The sequence below is a fragment of the Hipposideros armiger genome, unplaced genomic scaffold, assembly GCF_001890085.2.
Source record: "Hipposideros armiger isolate ML-2016 unplaced genomic scaffold, ASM189008v1 scaffold_82, whole genome shotgun sequence".
NCBI classification, from domain to species: domain Eukaryota; kingdom Metazoa; phylum Chordata; class Mammalia; order Chiroptera; family Hipposideridae; genus Hipposideros; species Hipposideros armiger.
Window position 1 is genome coordinate 2,908,280 of NW_017731432.1, and position 23,689 is coordinate 2,931,968.

The 23,689-nt window shown below is 50.8% G+C and overlaps 1 protein-coding gene across 1 annotated transcript in view; it reads left to right on the forward strand.

Moving 5' to 3' along the window:
• Window positions 1-12,901: 12,901 nt before the first annotated feature.
• The window catches only part of TIE1 (tyrosine kinase with immunoglobulin like and EGF like domains 1), an 18,457-nt gene continuing 7,669 nt past the window's right edge, over window positions 12,902-23,689 (forward strand). The window contains exons 1-15 of the mRNA XM_019643697.1: window positions 12,902-12,994; window positions 13,210-13,338; window positions 16,119-16,436; window positions 16,515-16,625; window positions 18,049-18,204; window positions 18,368-18,499; window positions 18,644-18,784; window positions 18,999-19,127; window positions 19,937-20,082; window positions 20,327-20,471; window positions 21,625-21,780; window positions 21,964-22,101; window positions 22,300-22,596; window positions 23,061-23,390; window positions 23,509-23,570. Of these exons, the coding sequence (XP_019499242.1) occupies window positions 13,281-13,338; window positions 16,119-16,436; window positions 16,515-16,625; window positions 18,049-18,204; window positions 18,368-18,499; window positions 18,644-18,784; window positions 18,999-19,127; window positions 19,937-20,082; window positions 20,327-20,471; window positions 21,625-21,780; window positions 21,964-22,101; window positions 22,300-22,596; window positions 23,061-23,390; window positions 23,509-23,570 (2,319 nt within the window). The 5' untranslated portion in view covers window positions 12,902-12,994; window positions 13,210-13,280. The remainder of the gene's footprint in view (window positions 12,995-13,209; window positions 13,339-16,118; window positions 16,437-16,514; window positions 16,626-18,048; window positions 18,205-18,367; window positions 18,500-18,643; window positions 18,785-18,998; window positions 19,128-19,936; window positions 20,083-20,326; window positions 20,472-21,624; window positions 21,781-21,963; window positions 22,102-22,299; window positions 22,597-23,060; window positions 23,391-23,508; window positions 23,571-23,689) is intronic.

Consider the following 23,689-nt stretch of genomic DNA (forward strand, 5'->3'; position numbering starts at 1 on the left):
AAATTGTTTTCACTTCCAGGGCTGAAACTCTTTTTGTAAGTAAGGTTTTTCTGAGCCAAAAATACTAGCCAAAAGACCGGCCTTGGGGCATGGAGTCTACGCTACCAGCAATATGGCTACGCAGAAAAGATAGCATGTCTGCCATCCCAAAGTTTTACAAGCGTTTTATACATAAAGTAGGGGGAAAGGAGAAGAAAGAGGTAGTCTGAAAAAATTTACATGAGCTATAGGCACAGGAATAGGAGAAGGCAAAAGGGGCCAGCTCTGGGATAGCAGAGTCCGCATAAAGAAATGTTCACTCCTGTAGATTGGGGGCTCCTGAAGTTAGATGGTGCCTGGCTAAAATAATCTGTGGAAATAGCTACCTGAAAATCAATCCAAAATTCCAACAGGCAAAACAGGAAATGTGAGAAGTCCTTCATTAGCTGGTCAGCAGCCTTTAACAAACCAGCAGTTTTGCCTCTTTCTCTCACACTCTGGCCACTGTGAATTAATTTAAAACATCTCACTATTTTTATCTTATCCGCGTCTATGAGTAAAGTTTACTATCGAGGTGTTTGATTTCTCACAATCATTTGAGTGACAGGTAGTAATCACACAGCCTTTTAAAGATTTGATTATCTTTCCCGGAGGAAATAGATGCTGATCCAGCAAAACAAGGAGGTGTTCTGGTCCCCACCTCATCCCCACTCCCTTTTCCTTCTAACCCAACTCCTCACTGCAGTGAATCTTAGCCTTGGGGGTGTTGTCCCCTTCTGAGAAGCTGATGAGAGCAGGGAAGTATGCATGTGCACACCTAATCACAAATATGCTCACAAGCCTGGCATGTAGTAGTAGGTGCCCAATAAAAACTTGTCAGATGACTAAATGGCTAGATTCCCAGGGGGCTCACTTGCTCCCTCCGGGTTAAGAACTGGTGTGGTTAGGGTTGTCCGAGTGGCTCAGTTGGTTAAGAGCGCGAGCTCTGAGCAGCAGGGTGGCCGGTTCGATTCCCAAGTGGGCCAGTGAGCTGTGCCCGAGCTGAGCTGCCACTGAGATGGTGAGAGCTCATGCTCTTAGCAGCAAGGTTGCCGGTTAGACTCCCGTACGGGATGGCGGGCTGTGCCCACCCACAACTAAGATTGAACAGAGCACCTTGAGCTGAGCAGCAGCGAGCTGCCAACAGGAGGCCAGATGGCTCAGTGTGCAACAAGGTTGCCGGTTCAGCTCCCGCATGGGATGGTGGACTATGCCCACCGGCAACTAAGATTGAAAGCGGCGACTGGACTTGGAGCTGAGCTTGCAACCTCCACAACTAAGGACTGAAGGACAATAACTTGACTTGGAGCTGATGGGTCCTGGAAAAACACAACGTTCCCCTTCCCCAATTCTCCGACACTCTTCCCCTCCCCAATTAAAAAACAAACAAACAAACAAAAAGCCCTGGTATGGTTCACCCTTTGTACTCTGTGTGCAGGAACCTCTCTTTTATTGTAAACAGATGCCCCTTTGACTAAGTAGAGGACCCCCTTCTTCTTTGCAAGCCTCTGGAGGGAGGCTGCCCATCTCCAAGGCGGCACCTCCTTTGACAACCCGGCACTCTTCCCTTTATTCAAGCCTACCTTTCCGGGCCTTTCCCCCCTCCTGGTTTGCTGCTGATGACACCCCAGTTATGCCTCAGCATCCAGGGCATCCCTGAAGCAGTCCCAGTGGGGACCGGGCTTGAGGCTTGGTGAAAACAAGCCCCTCGGACCCAGTCACCACTGAGAAGTCACCATTCACTGAGGTAAGCTCAAAGGACATAGCCCCAGCGGAGCATCCCAGACCGAGGCCCGAGACTAAGGGAATGCTTCAGGATTGCAGCTTCTAGGGTCTCCTCACTTCCTCAAGGTGGACCAGTCTGTCAGGTATTCCACAAAGCCCTGAGGGAGAGCTTACCCAGCCTCTTCTATCCCCAAAAAACACCGCCCTAAAACTCCAGCATAGTTACCTCATGTGGTTACCACATCAGATCCAACATCCGGGTTCATGGGACGACTTTGTCCCAAGCCACCAGTTCCATCTTGCCACATAGGATATATAATTAGACATCACACGCGATCAGTGTAATGAGGTAGCAGTCTGCGCACACACACACACCCCCACCCGCCCCCGTGATCAGCTGTCTCTGGGGTTACTGGGTCTAGGAGAACAGAGCTGAGCAGACCTGGCAGGGGACTACCTTGGGGGCAGGAGGCCCAGTCCAGGGTGTTGCTGCACCAGCACCCCTTCCTCAGGATGGAGGCCAGATGCAGATGGCAAAGCCCCAAAATGCCTTCAGGTAAAAGAGTTAAGAACAGGGTGGGAGCTGGGGCACTGCCTTCAAATTTTTCCCTATCATCCCTGTGTCACCCCGAATGAATCATGAGATTCATTGTGCTGTTGCTCAAACATTTAAAGTGAGACTGATTGACCAGGAAGCAATCAGCAGGGTTCACCCAGGATACTGCAGAAATGCGTGGTGGCTGTGGCCTGTGGTGGCAGCTTCTTCTCATAAAATGTGCTTTGTATTCTAAGTAGGCTTGTTGTTGGCTGAGGCAGAAGGACAATGAGCCACTTGTGTTGAGTGCTATTGGTTCTAGGATTTCAGAGTGACCTGGGGTGAAGCAAGGACCTGCTGTACCTTAAAAGCAAGCGTGAGGTCCTGAAAAGTGGTGCCTGCCTGTCCCTGCTAGCCCACCCTTGCCTTTTTATAGGGGTTGATCCCACTGGATCATAACATAGCACAGAGCTGGGCTTATTATTTTTCCAGAATAAAATCTCTGATGCTTTCTAAGTACATAAGGATTGTCTTTTTTAAATCATTTTTAAGAGTTTGGGGGATGACGTTCATAGCCGCCCTCCTGTGCATGCTGGCCGACTTTTAACCTGCTTGTTATCTATCTACATAGGACCATCTAGCAGGCCTGATGCAGAGTTAAGCTCTCTGGTGGTGGATGAAATTGTTTGGGGTCAGAGCTGAGCTCCACCACTTAACTAAACATAGAAAGCATTGATTTCCTCAGCTGCAAAATGGGGATATTAATAATGAAACCTACCTTAAAAGGCGGAGAGCCCGTGAAGTGGCATCAGCATCTCTTCCTGGCACTTGTAAATGTTCACTGACTGTTAGTCATTGCAATTGAGGTTTGTTGGTGTTCTACATAAGACCTCTGCTCATATTGGGGTAAATTTCGTTCCGATCAAGGTCAGTAAAAGTCTGCTATGTTTTAAGTAGGTCCTGAGCTTTGAGCGGTCTGAATCCTCTGTGGGGTGTTGATTCCAGTTTCTGGCTTTACCAGGTTCCTTGGGGCCAAATGGCCTTTGTCAAGTAGTTTATTAAAAAGGGACTTCATTCAAAGCCTTGTTGGACTAAGTGGGACTTCCTTTAAATAAGGGCTTGTTTTCAGAAGCTTTCTTTTTTCCAGCAAGGAAAAAGAACACAATAGATTCCAGGTAATCTATAGTCTTCATCACAGCTTCTCACAAACACCTCGCACATCTTTTCAGCTCAGAGTGAAAGCACACACACATTCACTCACTTGCTAACTTCAGGAACACAGCTTCAGCCTGAAGTTCCAAAAGCATTTGCTGGCAACTTCCTCTCACTAGAGAGGTATTTCCTGGACAATATGGCTTTAGTTGCTACTGAAGTTAAGTGAAAGTACCATTGTTACCAACTATTAACTTAAAAAAAATGAAAAGTACTACTTTTTTCTTTTTTTTCCCTTTGCTGCAAATATGAAGAATAATGTATTGGTACAGTCAATTTCAGGCAAAGACAGGACTTAGGTATTTAGTTAACATGTTGCTCATTTCAACAGAAAGAAAGCTTACTCAATGTTTGGTCAACATTTTACTTGATTCTTCAAAAAGCAATTATGACAAACAGTAGAGAGAGTTAAAGCACTATGGAATATATAAAGACACCCGCACTTGGGGTGGCACATAACAAAGAAATACCTTAAATGCTTTTCAAAATATTCTAGGAGCCAAGACACAAGGGCACGCTTTAGAAGAACATAGGAATGTAATGGGGGAAGGGGAAAGCATATTGGAATTGCCCATTTCCTTTAAAATCACTGAGGAAAACAAAGCAGCATTCAACTTCACATACTGACTTTACACAGTTTATATAGAATAGCTTGACTTAAATCCAAGAAGCAAAGATGAACCTCTCACTCTGTTTATTTTAAGAAATAATTGCATGAGCACTCAGGTAGTGTACCCTTATCTAGCAGGCTTCCTTGGGAGGCATCTTGGCTACTTAGAAGAGGACCCATTTGACACTCCTATTCGGATGGCCTTGATGTCAATTTTGAGGGGCAACTTGGAGAGATTAATTTTCTTCCCCTATATCAAACCAGCCTTAAATCTCACCAGTGGTTTCTGTGCATAATTTGCATAACAATTTCACCCAAATGGGTCTTGATTTCACCACCATTTCTGCAAGACTGTTAAAGGGCTGTTTGAATTTATTTTTTTTATAAACTTTTCATAATCACAAAAGTGTATATTAACGTGTTATCTTTTCCATAATCTTTGCCTATTCCTCCACTGGATTTGATGTATTTTATTGATTTCTAATCTGTAATATGAGTTACAAATATTTTTGACATTTGTCTCTTATTTTTGCCTTTCAGGTTTGTTTATATGTAGTAAATTTGATTAATCTTCTCTTTTAAGGTCGGTGGATTTTGAGGCTTAGTTAGAGAGGTTATCCAATCCAAAGTTATAAAAGAATTCATCCATATTTTCTTCTACTTCTTTTGTGGATTTGATTTTTTATGTTTAAATCTTAGACCCACTTGGAGTTTATCCTAATATATGATGTAAAGTATAGATCCAACTTTATTTTTTATAGACAGTTACCAGTTGTGACATTTATTAAAAAGACCAACTTTTCCTACTGATTTGAAATGCTGCTTTTTATGTGTGCTAAATTCTTATGTGTATTTGGGTCCAGTTCTGGTGTTTCTCTTCTGTTGATCTATTTCAGTGCCAGTACCACATGGTTTTAATTAATGACACTGTATATGTTTTATGTTCTGGCAAACATTGCTGTGAAATAAATCACCCCAAAACTTAGTCATTTAAAATAACAACTGTTTTATTGTATCTCACAGTCTCTGTTATTTAAGAATTCAGGAAAATTTTGAAGGGGGGCGGGTGCCGGGAGAGCGCATGTCTTCACCTAGCTTCAATGTTTCTTTCTGTGGTCTCTGCATGAGCTAGTTTGGGCTTCCTCACAGCATGGTGGCTTTACAGAGGCTGGACTGTTTATAGGGCAGCTCAGAGCTACAGGGCAAGCGCTTCCAAGAACAAACTAGAGGCTACCTCACCTTTCTGACCCACACAGCATCACATTCTCTGCATTCATTTGATAACAAGTAAGTCAATCTCATCCAAAGCCAAGAAGAAGAGACATGGCCCCTCCTCCCAGTGGCACATCAGGGTCACATCTGTAAGAAAAACATGTGGGGCAGGAGGGACTGTTGTAGCCAATTTGGGAAAATACAATCTGCCACGTTTTACTTTCAGGGTAAAGATAGGACTGGCACATGCTTCCTTGATCTAATTCAGAGTTTTCCTGGCTATTCTTACCAGGAGAAAACTCTTTTCTTTCAAGTAGCCATTTTTAGACATCTGATACTTGAGGTGAATTCGCTGATAATCATGTGTTATACCTCTCATCGTTTTTCAGAAAATACTTTTAGTTCTAATTATGGATAAGCTCTCACTATCAGATGTGATTAATTTCTAAAAATATGCTTAAAAAAATCTAACAATAGGGATGAATGTTGTGTTTGGTTGGGGAGAGGGTGGTTCTGAGATAAAAAGCACTGCCCCTGACCCATGTGGTAATGGATTAGAGTTGGAAACATCCTTATGATCTCATGTTTAGCTTAATATAAATTGTTAAATAAACATCTATGGATATGTGTACATGCATGCATTGGTATAAACACATCTATTTCCTTGCTCTGTCAGCCGAGAGGGACTAGAAGCAATGATACCCCACTAGCAATGAGCACACCTGGCACCTGGCTTTTGGTTCTTAATGTCATTCTCAAAAGAAACCAGGACTCCTCAGAGAGATAGCTGATTCTAGGACTGGAACAGGAAACATGAGATGAGTGTGGAGCATAATGTTAGTGCCAGGAAGTAAGGAAGTGCTAAAAGACAAACAAAAACAACAACAAGCCCACACTGGTGGGGAAATGTCAAAGGCACACAGGCGCAACTGAAAGAGGTCCCAGTGGCCCAAGCTGGAACAATGTGAGCAACCAAATAAATAAAGTCTGAGAAGCTGTCATGCCAAGAAGGACCTAAGGAGACATGACAACTAAATGTAATATGGTATTATGGATGGGATACTGGGACAGAAAAAAGACATGGGGAAAAACTGAGAAAACCTAACTAAACTGTGGACTTCAGTGAATAATATTGTGTCGATATTGGTCCATTACTTATGGTGAATATATTATACTAATGAAAAACATCAGTAACAGGGGAGACTGAGTGTGAGGTATATGGTACTCTCTGTACTATCTTCTCAATTTTTCTATAAATCTTAAACTGTTGTAAAAAATAAAATCTATTTTTTATTAAAGATTTTATTGGGGAATTGGGGGAGGGGAACAGCGCTGGGGAATCAGGGAAGGGGAACAGACAAGTTGCTGTCCTTTTGTTCTTCAGTCTAGTTGTGGAGGACGTCGCTTCACTGGCCCATGTTGGTATTATCATGGCGCTCTTCCCGGGTGAGGCAGATCGGTTGCTGGCCATTAGACGGCCACTCACGGTGGCTCTTGGCAGCTCACGCAGGCTGCAAGCCATTCACAGTAGCTTATGGCAGCCCACTGCAGCTCCACTGCAGCCTACGCCGTCGCCAGCGACTCACTGCAGCCCAGCTCCAGGTCAAGCTGTTGTTCACCATCTTAGCTGTAGAGGGCACAGTGTCACTGGCCCTAATATGGGATCCGAACCAGGACCCTGCTGCTCAGAGCTGGCGTCCCAAGCCAACTCTTAACTCTTAGCCAACGCACCACTCAGCCGGCCCAAATCTATTTTTAAAAAATTAAAAAGCACTGCCCCCTCTAGCTCAGGAGAAGGAGGTTCACAGGAGCCTGTGGGTTATGGCCATGGGCAGTGCCAGTCATTGCTCCAGTGCCCCATTGCCCAATTGTCCCATTGCCCTGGGACTGAGGAAGCCCAACAAGGCATCACCAGCCTTCTATCCCTGACTTATCTACAGGATCAAGGTGAAAGGTCAGGCAGTCCCTTAATTTAAACCTAGGATGAGGAAAGGGGCTATTTGCCCCCAGGACCATCACCATCTAAAGGACAAACTAGGTGCGGTCTTGGCCAGCCAGCCCTCATCCCTAAGAGTGAGCTCCCCCTGTCCCCACAAGACCCCTGTCCACTGCCCAGCATGATTTGCTGCTCCCTATTTCGCCCATGTCCTCCCTCTGCCCCTCCCCAACCTCCATTTACAGAAAAGAGTGGTAGAGGCCAGAGGGAAGACAGGGGATGGTCCAAAATGGAGAAAAGCAGTCCTCAGCCCCAAGTAAGCAAACACAGCAGGTCTCCCATGGTCTGGGGTCCTCCCATACACATTGATCATACCTGACAAAGGAGCCAGCACGGCTGCCCTGACTCTCATCATGTGAGAGGAGGTCTGTCTTCCCATAATCATACCAAGAGAACTGAGAATCACTTTGTAGGAAAGATGAAATTCCATTTTAGTTTAAGGGTCTTGATGTGTTACAGCAAACGTACAAATGGTACGGACATTAGGAAGGCCTGTACAGGAAAGGCCCAGTGCAGTCTTTATATGCCTGTTTTTATGCAGAGATTCAGTGTTTCTGAATGGCGGGGGCGGAGGGAAGTAGCACATCCTTATAGGTGGCCCTTGAAACCACTGTAGGACTTCCCCATCTTCTGTAGCCTTCACTTTCTTGCCACTCCACAGCCATAGTCTCTGTCATAACCCAGAAATGCTAGAACTCTCAAACAAATTCAGATCTCGGCTCGGACTTCAGCCACCACCCCATCAACCTTCTTTGTCTGATACCCCATTAGACTAGTGCTACTCGAAATGTGGCCAGTGGCCCAGCACTAGTCTGAGAACTGTTACAAAGAGACAAGGGCAAAAACCCAGAGGAAGCATTCAGAAACTTTTGTAGCAATTTGATGCTGCCACGACATCCAAGTGCATGGGTGACCAGTGGACGCCTATAGACCAGATCAGGTGTTAAAGAATTCAAACAAGTGGCGAGAGCTGCCTTTTAGGCATGCACGGTACAATCACATACTAGTCAACATGACGAGCAGCTGCATGAAACTGCTCCTCCACCTCTCCTATCTTCAACCTTGAAGCAGGTATTTCCTGCTCCTCCCGTAACCCATTCCTGGAGAAGACACTCTTCTCCAAGAGAAACACTTCACAGTCAAGGCGTCCACCCCTCCCCTCCTGGTTTCACTTCTTTCCCAGCCCAACCTGAATCGCCAGATAGAACCTCCATAAATATTCATGCCATCAGTGCATCTGCCCAAACAGTCTCCACCAGGAATGAAGCCACTTCTGATCCAGGCTGCCACTCTGTGCTGGATTCTTGCGAGGGGACCACCTTTGCTGCGATGATAGAAACTAGGAATTCCCTTCAAGGAAGACCCAGCCCCTTGCCCATGCCTTTCCCTGTCATAATACAACACAACAAACACATTTATTTTTTTGGCCAACTATTTATTGAGAGCCAATTATTTGCAGCTGTGGTCCCTGCCCACAAGCAGCTCACGATCCAGTAGGAGGCATCGACCAGGTATTGCAAGGAAGTTGAAGGTTAGATAATGGAGAGGTACAGGAGGCCATGAAAAAGTGTAACGGTCGCCCAAGAGGCACACGCAGTAGCTGGGCATCATGTGTGTTGAGAGTGTGTGTGTAGTGGGGTGGTCGAGGAGGGTTGTTTACATCTCTCCCTTCAAAATGGAAAAAGAAAAGCGCTTCTATTAATATTTTATCATTTTTTACACTAATTATTAGCACATGCAGGAAAGAAAGCACAGTCAGAGTTGTGCATTGTTATGGCTTTGTACTTCCCTATGCTTCTGCAGCTATTATTCTGGAATCTAGACCCCCGAAAGAAACATCATTCCAAAGGACCCTCAATATGGGTCAGACATCACCGTGTGTGTCACTAAATCATATAATGAGTCTCTAAAAGGAACCCAGTAAAACATGGCCTTACCCCCAGATGTACGTTGGCTCCCACTCTTTGGACAGATGCCCTGAAGCTTCAGGTCCTCAGGTTACTGCCATGAAAGGATCTCTCCTGCCTTTTTGGCTAAGTATTTCAAAGCACGCTTTTGTCCTTCTTATGCTTGTAACCTCAGCATGTGGCACAGGGTCTGGCACATAGGAGGGGCTCGGAAAACAGGTACAGGCAGGCATGGGTTCCTATGAAGCTGTAATCCTGTCCCCACCTTGGTTTCATTAACCTGCTTCTAGAGAAGGATTTGCTATTGTTTGAATATTTGTGTCCCCCCAAAATTCATAATGCCCAATATAATGGTATTAGGAGGTGGGACTTTTGAGAGGTGAGTCGGCCATATGAACGAGATTAATACCTTCCTAAAAGAGGCCTGAGAGAGGTCCCTGCCCTTTCCAACCTGTGAGGCCCTTCAGCCTGGAAGAAGGCCCTCACCTGACCATGCTGGCACCCTGATCATGGACTTCTAGCCTTCAGAACTGTGAGAAACAAATGTTGTTTACAAACCACCCAGTCTTGTGTTTTGTTATGGCAGCCCCAAAAAACCAAGACAGACTACTTCTTTCCAAAACAAGCAGCCCCAAATCTACAGGTTAGCTATGAAAAAGAACACAGTAATTGTCAGTATCACTCAAAACAGTTGACACTATTGAGCAAACACAGACCTATTTAGCTCCACAGCCCACCGTGGAACATGAGGCTGTTCCAAAAATGCACATCCTTTTTTCAGTTGTTATGGGCAAATGATAACAGATTTCATTCCCTTTCCTTTTTAGGTCCAACTACAGGCTTCTTACTAGTAACATTCTAATGGAAGATCACTAAAATTGGGCATTTGGAAACTAAAATTGGCATATAGAGTTTACTAAAATCTCTACTTCAATTTTCCACTAGGATGCCTGGCTGCACCGAAACTCCTGGCAACTTGACAAGACTACTGTACGTGCCCACGTGCCGACAGCTGGAATTCCCAGTATTTGCAGGGAGGTGGCTTTCTTAACAGTGAATTATCAGCCTTGTGTGGAGTTGGTCATGCTGCTATATTTCCTTCTTTTAAAAAATAAATTATCTCTAGTTTAGCTCTATTGTTATCAATTTAGTTTGAATCTGAGGGTTGACCTTACAATGTGTAGAACTGTATATTTGCATGAACATTATTTTTGACCTATAGTTTTCCAATAACTGAGATTTTAAGACATGCATTATGGTTTAAGTATTCCTATTGCAACAGCAGACGTATACAAAACCCACTGAAAATTTTTTGTGCAGTGATATTTCATTTGTGACATGCTATTTGTAAATGGGTGCTATTTAAATTACTTGCAACATAATACAACACATGTAAAAATATACATACTTTTACACGTATAGGACACTTTTTTATACTCCAAATCGTTGTATACAAACTCTGCAAGATTTGCATTGTATGTATCAACAGATCATTACTACTGAGTTTTGCTTCCCAGTTGAAAGCGGGACGGGCAGAGAGGCCTGGAGTCATTGTATGCGCTGTGACATCACAGTCTCAAACCCCATTCAGAGAAAACAGCTGTGCCAGTATCTGTCATTTTCAAGAAGAAGGGATGCTGTCCAAGGGCTCTCCATACATTTCTAAAATGACATCAGGGGCCGGCCGAGTGACTCAGTTGGTTAAGAGCTCGCTCAAGAATCTGAGCTCTGGGCCGGCCGAGTGGCGCGATGGTTAAGAACTGGCTTGGGACACCAGAGGGCCCCGGTTCGGATCCCACATATGAGGGCCAGTGACACTGCCCTCTACAGCTAAGATGCTGAACAACAGCTCAACCTGGAGCTGGGCTGCCCTGAGTCACCGGCAACGGCGTAGGCTGCAGCCCCTGTGGCAGTGGGTTGCCATGGGCTACCATGTGTAGCCAGCAGCCAGCGTGAGCGGGCAGCAGCCGCAGTGAGCGGCCATCCAGAAGCCGGCGACTGATCTGCCTCGCCCGGGAAGAGCGCAATGATGGTGCCAACTTGGGTCAGTGAAGCAACGTCCTCCACAACTAGACTGAAGAACAAAACAACAGCAACTTGTCTGTTCCCCTTCCCTCAATTCCCCAAGACTGTTCCCATCCCCCCAATTCCCCAATAAAAATCTTTAAAAAAAAAAAAAAAAAGCTCACAGTGGGTGAGTCCAATAAGCACATAATTGCAATACAACTCAAAAAAAAAAAAAAGAATCTGAGCTCTGAGCAACAGCGGTTCGCGTCCAGCCCGTGCTGAGCAGCCGCTGAGCTGCCAACAGGTAGCAGGATGGCTCAGCTAAAAAAATAAATAAATAAATAAATAAAATGACATCAGGCCCACTAGGTTTTCCCAGAACCAAGGTGGAAGTTCCACGAAAGTGTACTCTCCCTACAACCCTGCTGGACAAATGGCCGCAGCATTTCCAAGCTCCTTTCTCATGCTGAATTCAAAGATCTTGGCACCAAGATGAGCTGAAGCCTAAGGCATCAACTGCACACACATCCATCCCTACTCTCACTCCCACCCAAGTCTTGTCCAGAGAAAGTTCTTTCCAGCTTCAGTCCTAGGAATGGGGTGTCTGAGGGCCTAAAGAGTGGGGGGGGGGTCTTCCCCGATCCTTTTTCATGCTATTTCAGGAGGCAAAGCCTCTCCTGGGACTTTTCAGGGATTTTCAGAAGAGCCCCATGCTAAGCCAGCTCAACCAAGCTACAGAGGCCCAATTTCCCCAGAACAATGAAATGGAGCCCAGAAGAGCCAAAGGAGAGTCCATCCTTCACCCAGGAATGGGCTCTAGGAAGACGTTCCAGCCCCACAGGGAGGGTTTGGATTTCCAAACCCAAGTCACCTAAGAGGGCACCAGGTCTCACCCCCACCCCCACCATCCATTCCAGGCCAGAGGGGCCACAGATTTCACGAGCAAGCCCCGGACATCTGATGGCTCCAAGACTTCTCACTCTGCTCCCTGCAAGGACACACACACACACACACACACACACTGCAGGCATTCCACACCTGCAGGTCATGGTCTGGTCTAGAAACTGCCAGTTGCAGCGCGAGGGGGATCTGTCATGTCAAGGCAGTGAGAGATGAGGGGGTACAGCAAAGGCAAGATCCATGGGCCTCTGGAGGCTTTGCCAGGGTCTGGGGCTGCTCAGGCCATCGTCAGCACTCCCTGGGCAGACTTCTGCTCCCCACTGCCCAGGGACAAGCAGGGTTTGCTGCAAAAACAATGACATCAGGCAGACCAAGAGCTGAAGTCTCTGTTAGTGGCTTAAGCTGAGGACTGTAAATGCCTGACTTCCTGGGTCTGCTTAATGCGTGCCTGTGAGGAGCGACTACATCAGAAGTTCAAGTTTCAGCTTTGCCATGACTTCAAAGTGCCCTCAAGCACTGCAGTCTTCAGTTTTCCCATCTGTGAAAAGAAAGCATTACACAAGATAGAATTCAAGGTCCTTTTTCGCCCTGAGTGCGAGTTCTTTTGTTCCTTCGAGTGTGTACATTCACGTGTTACACATGTGAACTGCTCTCTAGGACACCTATGTCCTGGGGCACTGCATTAGGAATCATGTGGGTCATATTGTGTGTATGTGCTGAGGGGGAGGGGAGACCCCAGAACAATATCCTCCCCCATCCCTCCTCAATAGGCGGAAGCCACTGGCTTCCTCCCTTTCCTGCCTCCTGCTCCCTGGCAAGACTCAGGACGGAGGGGAGAAGAGAGGATGGAAAAATCAGCCCAGTAGCCCCAGGTCTGTCCTTACCACAACCCTTCCCCCACCTCTATGGACCCCATTCCAGGGTCGTCTAGGCCCCACCAATCCCCAGCCTTTTGGGGATCAGACTGAGGGGCCTAGAGGCCCAGAAGTAGGATAAGTCCTCCCCACCCCTCTTCCCTGCCACCCCTCCCACTCCAGCCACCTCACTTCCCTTTCCTCCCAACACCAACACACACTGACTATCACAGGCTGAGCAGCCAGATTAAGTCACTGACCGTGGGCCCCGCTTGTCCTGGCTGGCCTGGTCAGCCTCCGGAGTATGGTCTGGCTGGGGGCCCCTTTGCTGCTCCCCATCGTCTTCTTGGCTTCTCATGTTGGTAAGTCTCCCCGGAACTGTGTCCCAACCCAGCCCCCAAGGCCCTGATTCTCCCCCCAGTAAACCCTATCATCACCGCCGTAACTTTCATCGATACCCTAATCAGCTAGAAAATGGGATCAGGGCCAGGAAAACCTAGGCAGGTGCTAGAAATCACTGCAGCGGGGGGATTGGAGGAGGGGAGGGGAGCGGAGCGGCCACTGACTGTGCTGGATCTTAGGCTCAGTCCAGAACAGCAGGGCCTATGGGTCCCGTGACGTTTTCAGTGAGTGTTCATATGGTCAGTGAGTTGCATTCATTCAGTTATTCACTTGACAAACATTTACTCGAGAACCAACACTATTCCAGGAGCTGTGCTAAGTGGTGGGCCATTAGTTGAGATGCAGGTCACCTCCAGATCTGCACAGTGAGATTCAATGATGCTGACCTCCTATGGCTGTTAGGGGTTTCAATGAGGCAATGCATGCAGAGTGCTTGGCACAATGCCTGGCACTTGTTAAGGGCTTCTGAATAAGTGGTAGCTGACTCCTTCAGTGTGCTGGCCAAAGAGGATGAGAACGCAGAAGCTGCCTTTGAGTGGTTCACAGTCTAGTGGGGGGCACAGGACGTGGGGTGAGGGCTAAACACATGAGCACAAGGAGCTCCAGTGGAGCTCTGCGGAGGAGTCAGCTTACTCCACCTTGGGCAGTATATGAAAAGGGGGCCACGAAAGACTTCACGAAGAGCAGCAGTCTTCATTCCAGGCAGCCAGCAATAGATGCACATCTCAGAGGCATGAAAGTGCATGGAAGGTCCCAGGAGGGAACATAGCAGGAAGGGCAGTGTGTGAGAAGCACGGGGCTCAAGAGCATACCTTTTATTCTGAGGGCAACAGAGAGCCATGGGAGGTTGTAGGCTAGAGAGTCACAAGGTGTTAGCTGGATCACTTTGGAGGATGAGTTGAGGAAGGAGGGGCGTGGCTGTTGGGATGGTCCAGGTGAGTAAGGGTGACAGCTAGGTAAGGGCAGACTTGGAGATGGGGATAAAGTCAAGAGGCTTGGAGAAAAATAGAATTTGCAGAATTTTGTGACTGATTAGGGCAGCCAGCATAACGCTTCAAGGTGTGAACTTGAGAGTCAGACAACCTGGCTCTGCCAGTTACTAATTGTATGACCTTGGGCAAGTTACTTCTCTGAGCCTTCCTTCCCTGGCTATAAAATGCAGGTAATAACACCCACCTCCCCAGAGAGGATGATAAAATGAGAGAATACCTGTAAAGTGCCTGGCATACAGTCGACCTCCAATAAACGCGAGTTATTATGACAGCAGGAATACGAGGTGACTCTGAAGTTTGTGTCTCAGGTGGCTCAGATGCCACCCGCTGAGACAGGGAGCACTGGGAAGGAGCAGGTGTGGGGAAAGCTGATGGACAGGCAGGCCCAACCTGAGCGGGTGTCCCAGGGCTACTGACTCGGCGGTGATCATTAAAGCCAAGGGAGCAGATGAGCTTGCTCAAGAAAACCTGTAGACTCATTATTACCCTCCTCTGTAAATGGAAAGACAACTTCACTGAAGGGTGTGAGGATCCCTTGGAAACCAGGTGCTCCGCACATGGCAGGCAGTCAGCAAATGCTAGCTTCATTTACTCGTGGTAGACTTTTGAAGAATATGAATTGATAAGCTAAGAGGCATTTAAACTACTTACATGGCAGTTAACAGGCATAGAGAGAGAAGAGGGGCTCAGAAGGGTGTGGGGTCATGGGGCTGGGGAGTCTCACCGGCTCAACACGGTAGGGCCCGGCTCTCCTTGGTTTCTCCCCTGTCTCACCTTGTATTGCCCTAGTGACACCGAGCTCGGACATCCCCCTGTCCATACCATGATGATTTTCATTCTGTGTCTTAACTCAGGCTGTGCCTTCTACCCAGAATACCCTTCCCTACCACTGACCTCTCCCTGTCCCCATTCTCCTCACCCCTCTACATCCTGCTGGGTTCCAGGGGTGTCTTTATCTCCCAGAAGGCATCTCTTCATCCTCTATGGCACACCTAACAGGTGAGGTACCCATCCTCTGTGCTCCCACACAAGGTGCCCTGAGTTTGACAGGTGTGTCCATGTCTGTCTGCCAGCGAGGCAGGGAGCGCTTTGGAAAGCAAAGATCTAGGCCCACCTGCTATCTGTGCATGTTGGTCTGGGGCCTGCCCTGGCCTGCCTACTCTGTCTCTGTTTTTTTCTGGCTTTTTCCGCAGGGCCCAGAACTCTTTTCCTTTCTGCCCCACAACAATCTGGCTGCAGAACCCAGCGTCTCCCATCTTAAATCCCAGCACACACATGTCTGAATTTCTGGAGTGAAAGGGTGGGGTTCCTGCAAGGCACTCTAATCTCCTTGGTTTTCCCAGCCTGCACCCTCAGAGGGGGAGGGGGCGGGGTGCAGGGAAAGCGACTTCCCTTGTCAGAGCACTTTGAGAGACGATGGGGGGAAAAGGGGGCTGATAGGGGATAAAAAGGAAACGGAGACAGGGAGCATAGATCATTCTTTCCAAAGCTGGGCTGCAAAGGGAAGCCATCTGGCAAGAGAAGGGAGGGGTCGAGGCCAGAGAAGGGGTTTTGTTTTTGTTCTTTTAGGATGAAGAGGCTTAAGGGAAAGGGGCCAAAGCACAGGGAAGGGGGAAGGGGGAAGGGGCAGGAAGGGAGGACGGAAATGCCTGCTCAAGTGCAGAGTCTGGAGATGGAATGGAGGGGGAGTGGGAGAAGGGGGACAGTTGGGGACTCCGTCAGATCTGAGAACTGCTGTCCCGTCCCAGGCGCAGCGGCGGACCTGACGCTGCTGGCCGACCTGCGCCTCACAGAGCCGCAGAGGTTCTTCCTGACCTGCGTGTCTGGAGAGGCTGGCGCTAGCAGGGGTGCAGACGCCTGGAGCCCGGCTCTGCTGCTAGAGAAGGACGACCGCATCGTACGCACTCCCCGGCCCTGGCCGCCCACGCAGCTGGCCCGCAATGGATCCCAGCGCATCACGCTGCGCGGCTTCTCCCGGCCCTCGGACCTGGTGGGCGTCTTCTCCTGCGTGGGCGGTGCGGGGGCGCGGCGCACGCGCGTCCTCTACGTGCATAACAGCCCAGGAGGTGAGTCTGGCCCACAGGTCAGGAGGGAAAGGAAAGGCTGCCCTTGACCTCTGACCCCACCCCCCATCCACCCCGCAGCCCACCTACTCCCTGACAAGGTCACACACACAGTGAACAAAGGCGACACGGCTGTGCTTTCGGCACATGTGCACAAGGAGAAGCAGACAGATGTGATTTGGAAGAGCAATGGTGAGAGGGGCTCTGGGCTTGATTGGCAGGGAAACCCATAGATCTGACACCCCAACACCTCCATGGCCCTGGGCATCCCCAGCTGTGGCCCCTTACACAGCTGTCACTCCCATACCTCTGTTACTCGCCTGGCCAACCTCCAGGGCCCACTTTGTTCTGGACCAGGTGCATGGGAAGCACCTGCATCCTTCTAGCTCTGAGCTGCCCTCCTTCCACACCCAGGGGACCAGCAGCCTCGTGGTTAGTTACCTCCTTCCCTGTCACCCCCAAATCAGCACTATGTTAAACCCTCACCTTTGACTCTCCCCTGGGAGCTAGCAGGTGCTGTCACATAGCCCACATAACGGGAGCAACAGTCCCCAAGGGGAAGAGAACTTGTAACAGTTTGGGCACAAACAAGGAAAGTCTAGCCTCTTCTGGAGATCTATCCAGATGTGTGCTGGGGCCTGGCCAAACTTGGGGAGCTCAGCCACCCCGTGGGAGAAAGCTGTTTTCCTCTGTGGCCCCAAAGATTCCTGCCTCTGCCCTCAGAGCCACAGCCTTTGCTTGCTTCTTGCGTCCTTTGGCTCCTGAGGGAGGAGGACCCTTCCCTTGGGCCAAGGAATTTGCCTCCTGAGCTCCAGACCCACTAAACTGATGAGAGATGTGGATAGTCAGATAGACCTGGGCTCCCTAGAGTCTCTGTTCATTCCTCAGCAGAGGCAAGCGGGGGTGGGGCAGGAACAGGGATGCTTGTCTAATATTAGGGGCTGCAGGTTCTGGGGGCAGAGGCTCCTGGGAGAAATCCCAAAGCAGAGGACATCTGAACTGCGCCCAGAAGAAGACATGGAAATTAACCAGACAAAGGAGGAGAGCAAAGGCAGGAAGCTCTGAAATACTGCGCAGTTGTTTCTGGAAGAGAAACCAGCCATTCAGGAGTTCAGGAATGTTAGGAGTGAGGCAGGGTGTGGAGAAGTATGGGGCTAGAGGGCTATGCAATGGCCAAACTGGTGAGAGTGATGCGCGGGGGAGTTGGATGTGGTCCTGAGGGCGGTGGAGAACTATTGAAGAGGTTAAGCAGGGAGCTGCAGGGCAGTCTGTTGCAGAAAAAACACACTGGTTGCTGAGTGGAGAGGGCATGGGGAGGGGGGACTGGACGCAGAGAGGCGGAGGCCTGGGTGGCAGGTGGCAGGAGGTGTGAAGAGAAGAGGATGCTTTAGGAGATGAGAGGAGCAGGACCTGTGACTTACTGAGTGGCTGGTGGAACATGGACAGAGGGTGCTTCCCAGCTTTCTGGCTTAGGTACAAACACTTGAAGGTGCCTTCCCCCAGGTCCAATCACAATGCATGGTGCACACTGATGTGACCTCGGCAGAGGTGAGCAGAGGAAGGGGACACCAGCTCTCACATGGTGCTGAGGCCCCTGACCCACTTATGCCCCCAGGATCCTACTTCTATACCCTGGACAGGCATGAGGCCCAGGATGGGCGGTTCCTGCTGCGGCTCCCAAACGTGCAGCCATCATCAAGCGGCATCTACAGTGCCACCTACCTGGAAGCCAGCCCCCTGGGCAGCGCCTTCTTTCGGCTCATCGTGCGGGGTTAGGGGCAGAGAGAAGAGGTGGTGGGTGGTGTGGGAGGCTGGGAGCCCTGGGGGTACTTCCTGTGGGTCCCTTGGATCCCCTGGGTTCCCAGGGCTGCCCCAGTCCTCAGCAGCAATGGTCAGGTGGATGAGGGCCAGCTGCTGAAAGCACATTCCTCCAGGCTGTGAGGCAGGGCGCTGGGGACCAGGCTGTACCAAGGAATGTCCAGGCTGCCTGCATGGAGGTGTCTGCCATGACCAAGATGGCGAGTGTGTATGCCCCCCTGGATTCACTGGTACCCGCTGCGAGCAGGGTAAGGAGGAGGGGGAGCTAGGACCTCAGCAGGAGAGGATGCCTGACTGAACCATGGGGATGGAGGTTGGAGAGTGAGAGTACCAAGTAGGTTTCGGACCCTGGGGCCTGAAAGAGGCCCCTACACCCACTGCCCTCTTTCCAGCCTGCAGAGAGGGCCGTTTTGGGCAGAGCTGCCAGGAGCAGTGCCCAAGCACGGCAGGGTGCCGGGGCCTCACCTTCTGCCTCCCAGACCCCTATGGCTGTTCTTGTGGTTCTGGCTGGAGAGGAAGCCAGTGCCAGGAAGGTATGCATTAACCCACCCTCCGTGGTCCCTGACCCAGAGAGCCGGCTTGACCTGGACCCTTGATTCTGGCCCTGACTTGCACACCAAACCTTCCACAGTCCCATGCTCACCTGACCAGTGCCCTCTCCACCCAGCCTGTTGTTACCCAGGCCTCAGCTGTGCCCTTGTTGCCCCCTGACCTGTGCCTCTCTAACTACACCCTGTCTGTTCCCAGCCTGTGCCCCTGGTCATTTCGGGGCTGATTGCCGCCTCCAGTGCCAGTGTCAGAATGGCGGCACTTGTGACCGCTTCAGTGGCTGTGTCTGCCCCTCCGGGTGGCATGGAGTGTACTGTGAGAAGTCAGGTATGAACACAAGGGTCTCAGATCTCTCAAGACAAGCCAGCCTTCACCAGATACAGCTCCCTGTTAATGCTTTAAGCCCTGCCCTCAGAGAGCTCATGGTTTGGAAGGAGTTCTCACCACCCAGCCCACACCATCCATTCAGAGATGGGCAGCAGCCCAGAGTGAGTGGGAGGCCAGAGGAGACCCTCACTAGTCTGAGAGGTTCAGAGAGGGCTTCCGGGGAGAGATGAGATCTGAGATGGGATATGAAAAACAAGAGAGAGAGATGGCTGGAGAAAGAGCATGGACCAAGGCTCAGGTACCAGGACAGTGGAGTAAAGGGAGCCCCAGGAGTGGTCAGAAGAGATAAAATCTTGGGGACTTTGAATAGCAGGCCAAATGGTTTGACTTAATATCATAGAGGCAGGAAGGAATTGTTGAAGAGGCACTCGGTGGTCAGATATGTGTTTGAGAAAGAACTCTAGCTGCTGGGTGGAGAGTGGAACAGGAGACCCTGGATGATCTGTGGCAGAGCCACAATGAGGCCTGAACTGGTGTTCTGGCCATGAGGCTGAGGCTGGTAAGGGCCCTAGTTTCGGTCTAACGGGATCTTAGGAGGTGAGGGTTGCAGGAACAAAACTCTACAGCTGATTAGAACTGGGCACAAGGGTCTTAGAGGATTCACACAGAACTTCACTGGCTTTCAGGCTTGAGTGACTGGGCAGGTGGTGGTGCATCCACTGAGATGCATGACATAAGATGAGGGGCACTTTGGTAGTCATGTGTCTGCCCCGTGGCAGCTCCAGGATGAGTGTCCTTTCTTTCTCTAGACCGGATTCCCCAGATCCTGGACATGGCCTCAGAACTGGAGTTCAACTTGAAGACGATGCCCCGGATCAACTGTGCAGCCGCAGGGAACCCTTTCCCAGTACGGGGCAGCATGGAGCTACGCAAGCCAGATGGCACAGTCCTCCTGGTCAGCCCCGTGACTCCAACCCAGGGCCCCCTGACTGCCAGCTTCACAGTTGGTCCCTTAGACCCTGGCCCTTCAGGGTTTCCTTCAAGCTCTTCCCACTAGCCTGACCATGGCTCAAATGGGATCAGGCCGATTGTTGAAGGGCTGCCTTCCTGCTTCTGTCCCCTCATCAGTCCAGATAGATGTGTATCTGCCACATGGATGTATGTTGTCTGTGGTATGTCCTCTTCCCCTGTCTCTCTAGTCCACCAAGGCCATTGTGGAGCCAGATAGGACGACAGCCGAGTTCGAGGTTCCACGCTTGGCTCTTGCAGACAGTGGGATGTGGGAATGCCGTGTCTCCACGTCTGGTGGTCAAGATAGTAGGCGCTTCAAGGTCAATGTCAAAGGTCAGTGATGTCCTGGGGCCATGGAAGATGGACAGCAGGCAAAGTGGACACTAGCCAGTGCTGCTCAGACTGGGCATTGTAGCAGGAAAGGCAAGGGCATCTAAGGTCATGCCCAACACCAGGCAAAGGCGAGGGGATGTGGTCAACCAGAGGTCTGGGCTGGGCGCTGTCAGGATGGGAGTACCGCTCAGTCCCATCTGGAAAGGACACCCCATGCTCCAGAAACGGATCACCCTCTGGCCTCACCTGGCCTCCTGCCTGACCATACTTGCCCGCTCCAACCCACACAGACACACAGTGGTTTTTAACTCTGCCTGTGGGGTGCTGCTTCCTCCTCTGAGTCACACCACAGGGCACTCAGTGCCAGGACAGGGGAGCACATGGGGCTGTGGAACTCAGAGGGTGACCTGCTCACCTTCCCAGAGGTGCTGCGTAGGTGAATGAGGAGGGAGCTGTCAGTGCCCAGAGCTGCTCAGAGCAGAGCATGCCCACCCCGATCCAGGTGTCCCTTCACCTCCAGTGCCATAAGCCTTGGCTAGTCACACCCCCTGGTTCCTCTTTCCCTCTGTTCCCAGCACTCCCCCCTCCCCACATAAACCCAGACCTCTCTCACTTCCTCTTTCTCACTCTACCCACCTGTTCATCATGCCCCTCCCACCACTGTACAGCCCCGCCCCCCAGGAAATGTAAATGTGGGCCTTGGGCTCCACCTTCTCCACCTCCAGCCTTTCTCTTTTCACACCTCCCGGACTTTGGACCCAAACTACTCCGGTTCCAATCTTCACTCCACATTCCTAGCTCCATCACCTTAAGCAAGTTACTTAGCCCCTCATAGCTTGTTTCTCTCTGTAAGATGAGGATATCAGTGCGCACTCTGATAGGGTTGCCGTGAAGAGTAAATTAGATGATGCATTTACACATGTATCACAGTGCCACATCCTTGTGCCCCAAGCTGCCCAGGGGGCAGAACTCTGTCCTCCCTGGGCCCTGGCCACTCTGGTCATCTGAACTTGGTCTCTTCCCGGGCCCAGAAGGTCCCCAGATCCAAACCGAGACCCAAGGTGTCTTTATTGGCCAAAGCTCAGAGTCCTCTCATGCTTCTGAGGACTGGGTGGGCTTGCTGGACCACACCTTACCCTGAGTCTCCTGGCAGTGCCCCCGGTGCCCCTGACTGCTCCTAGGCTCCTGGCCAAGCAGAGCCGCCAGCTCGTGGTGTCCCCGCTGGTCTCCTTCTCTGGGGACGGACCCATTGCCTCTGTCCGCCTGCACTACCAGCCCCAGGACAGCATGGCCTGGTCTGCCATTGTGGGTGAGTGTGGAGAAAGCTGGGTGAGACAGGGTCTGGGGCAGGACAGGGTTAATAATAAGGGGAGAAGGGGAGAATGGAGCGGGAGGGAGAGTGGTATAAGGAGAAGAGAGGGGTTGAAGGGAGAATGGCAGCTTCTGGAAGAGTTGGGGACTGAATGATGTATGTTGTGCACCCCACCCCCAGTGGACCCCAGTGAGAATGTGACATTAATGAACCTGAGGCCGAAGACAAGATACAATGTCCGTGTGCAGCTGAGCCGGCCAGGGGAAGGTGGGGAGGGGGCCTGGGGGCCTCCCACCCTCATGACCACAGACTGTCCCGGTGAGAGGCCAAGAGTCATCCCTTCCTGTCCCCCCAGGGGCTATTGTCCTGTGCATTCAGGGGTTATCATGTCTTGTCCACTCCAGGGGCCCTTGCCTTTCCCATTGAAGGTTGTCCCACCCTGTCCCCTGGGGATCACTGTCCCATCCAGACCCAAGTACCCACTGGACAATTCTGACCCCTGACCTCTGGCCCCAGAGCCCTTGTTGCAGCCACGGCTGGAGAGCTGGCATGTGGAGGGCCCTGACCGGTTGCGAGTGAGCTGGTCCTTACCCTCGGTGCCTGGGCCACTGGTGGGCGATGGTTTCTTGCTGCGCCTATGGGACGGGGCACGGGGACAGGAGCGGCGGGAGAACGTCTCATCCCCCCAGGCACGTTTCGCCCTCCTGACTGGACTCACACCTGGCACCCACTACCAGCTGGATGTGCGGCTCTACCACTGTACCCTCCTGGGCCCTGCCTCACCCCCCGCACGCGTGCTTCTGCCCCCCAGCGGTATGCTCTGGAAGGGGGACTGGGCTCGGAATGAGGGGAGGACAGGGGAGACAGTGGACACATGAGACCCGAAAAAACATGGGAGGTTACAGGAGACTGGATGGGCCTGGAGAGAACCCAGGGCATGTGGAAAGCATTGGCATAGGAGGACCTAGGGCATCAGGCAGACACAGACACAGGGAGGACATGTGATGGGGAACACAGGGCATTGGGGGAACATGGGGAAGACCTAGGACCCTGGGAGGATCTGGGACAACAGGAATACTTGGGATATAAGGAGAATAAGGGGGTGAAGGAGGCCATAGGCAGATGAATTCAGCCCAGGAGGGAAGGAGGAGGTTGGCAGGTGGCTCCCATTCTGGGGTCCTCAGAGCAGGGGACACGGCCTCAGCAGATCTGCCTGACCCCACAGCTCCATAACTTGAGCCTGTCTAAGCCCTGCCTTCCCATCCCCATCTCCCCAGGGCCCCCCGCCCCCCGACACCTCCGTGCCCAGGCTCTCTCAGATTCTGAGATCCAGCTGACATGGCAGCGCCCAGAGGCTCCGGCTGGGCCTATATCCAAGTACATCGTGGAGATGCAGGTGGCTGGGGGCTCAGGAGACCCACTGTGGATGGATGTGGACAGGCCTGAGGAGACAAGTACCATTGTCCGTGGCCTCAATGCCAGCACACGCTACCTCTTCCGTGTGCGGGCCAGCGTCCAGGGTCCCGGTGACTGGAGCAACATGGTAGAAGAGTCCACGCTGGGCAACGGTGAGTGGGCAAGGCCCATGGGGACTCCTGGGCCCTGGGGTCAGTCTCAGTGAGCCCTCCTTCCATGTGATCCCCTGTCTTGGAGCTAGGGCATCCTAGACCCCTTAACAAGTGACACGAGCCCTGGTAAAGTGGACCCTGACCACTCCCTTCTTAGGATCTGCTAGCCTAGTGCTGGGCAAATCATGTAGCCCACTGGCCGTAGACCTGACATCTCTGGTGTCTCCCTGATGCTGGGCTCTCTGACCTCTCCCTCTATGTGACCCCATGGTGGCCTCTGGGTTCCCTGACCCAGGTATCCCCATGATCTGCCCATCTTATGTATCTAGGGCTGCAGA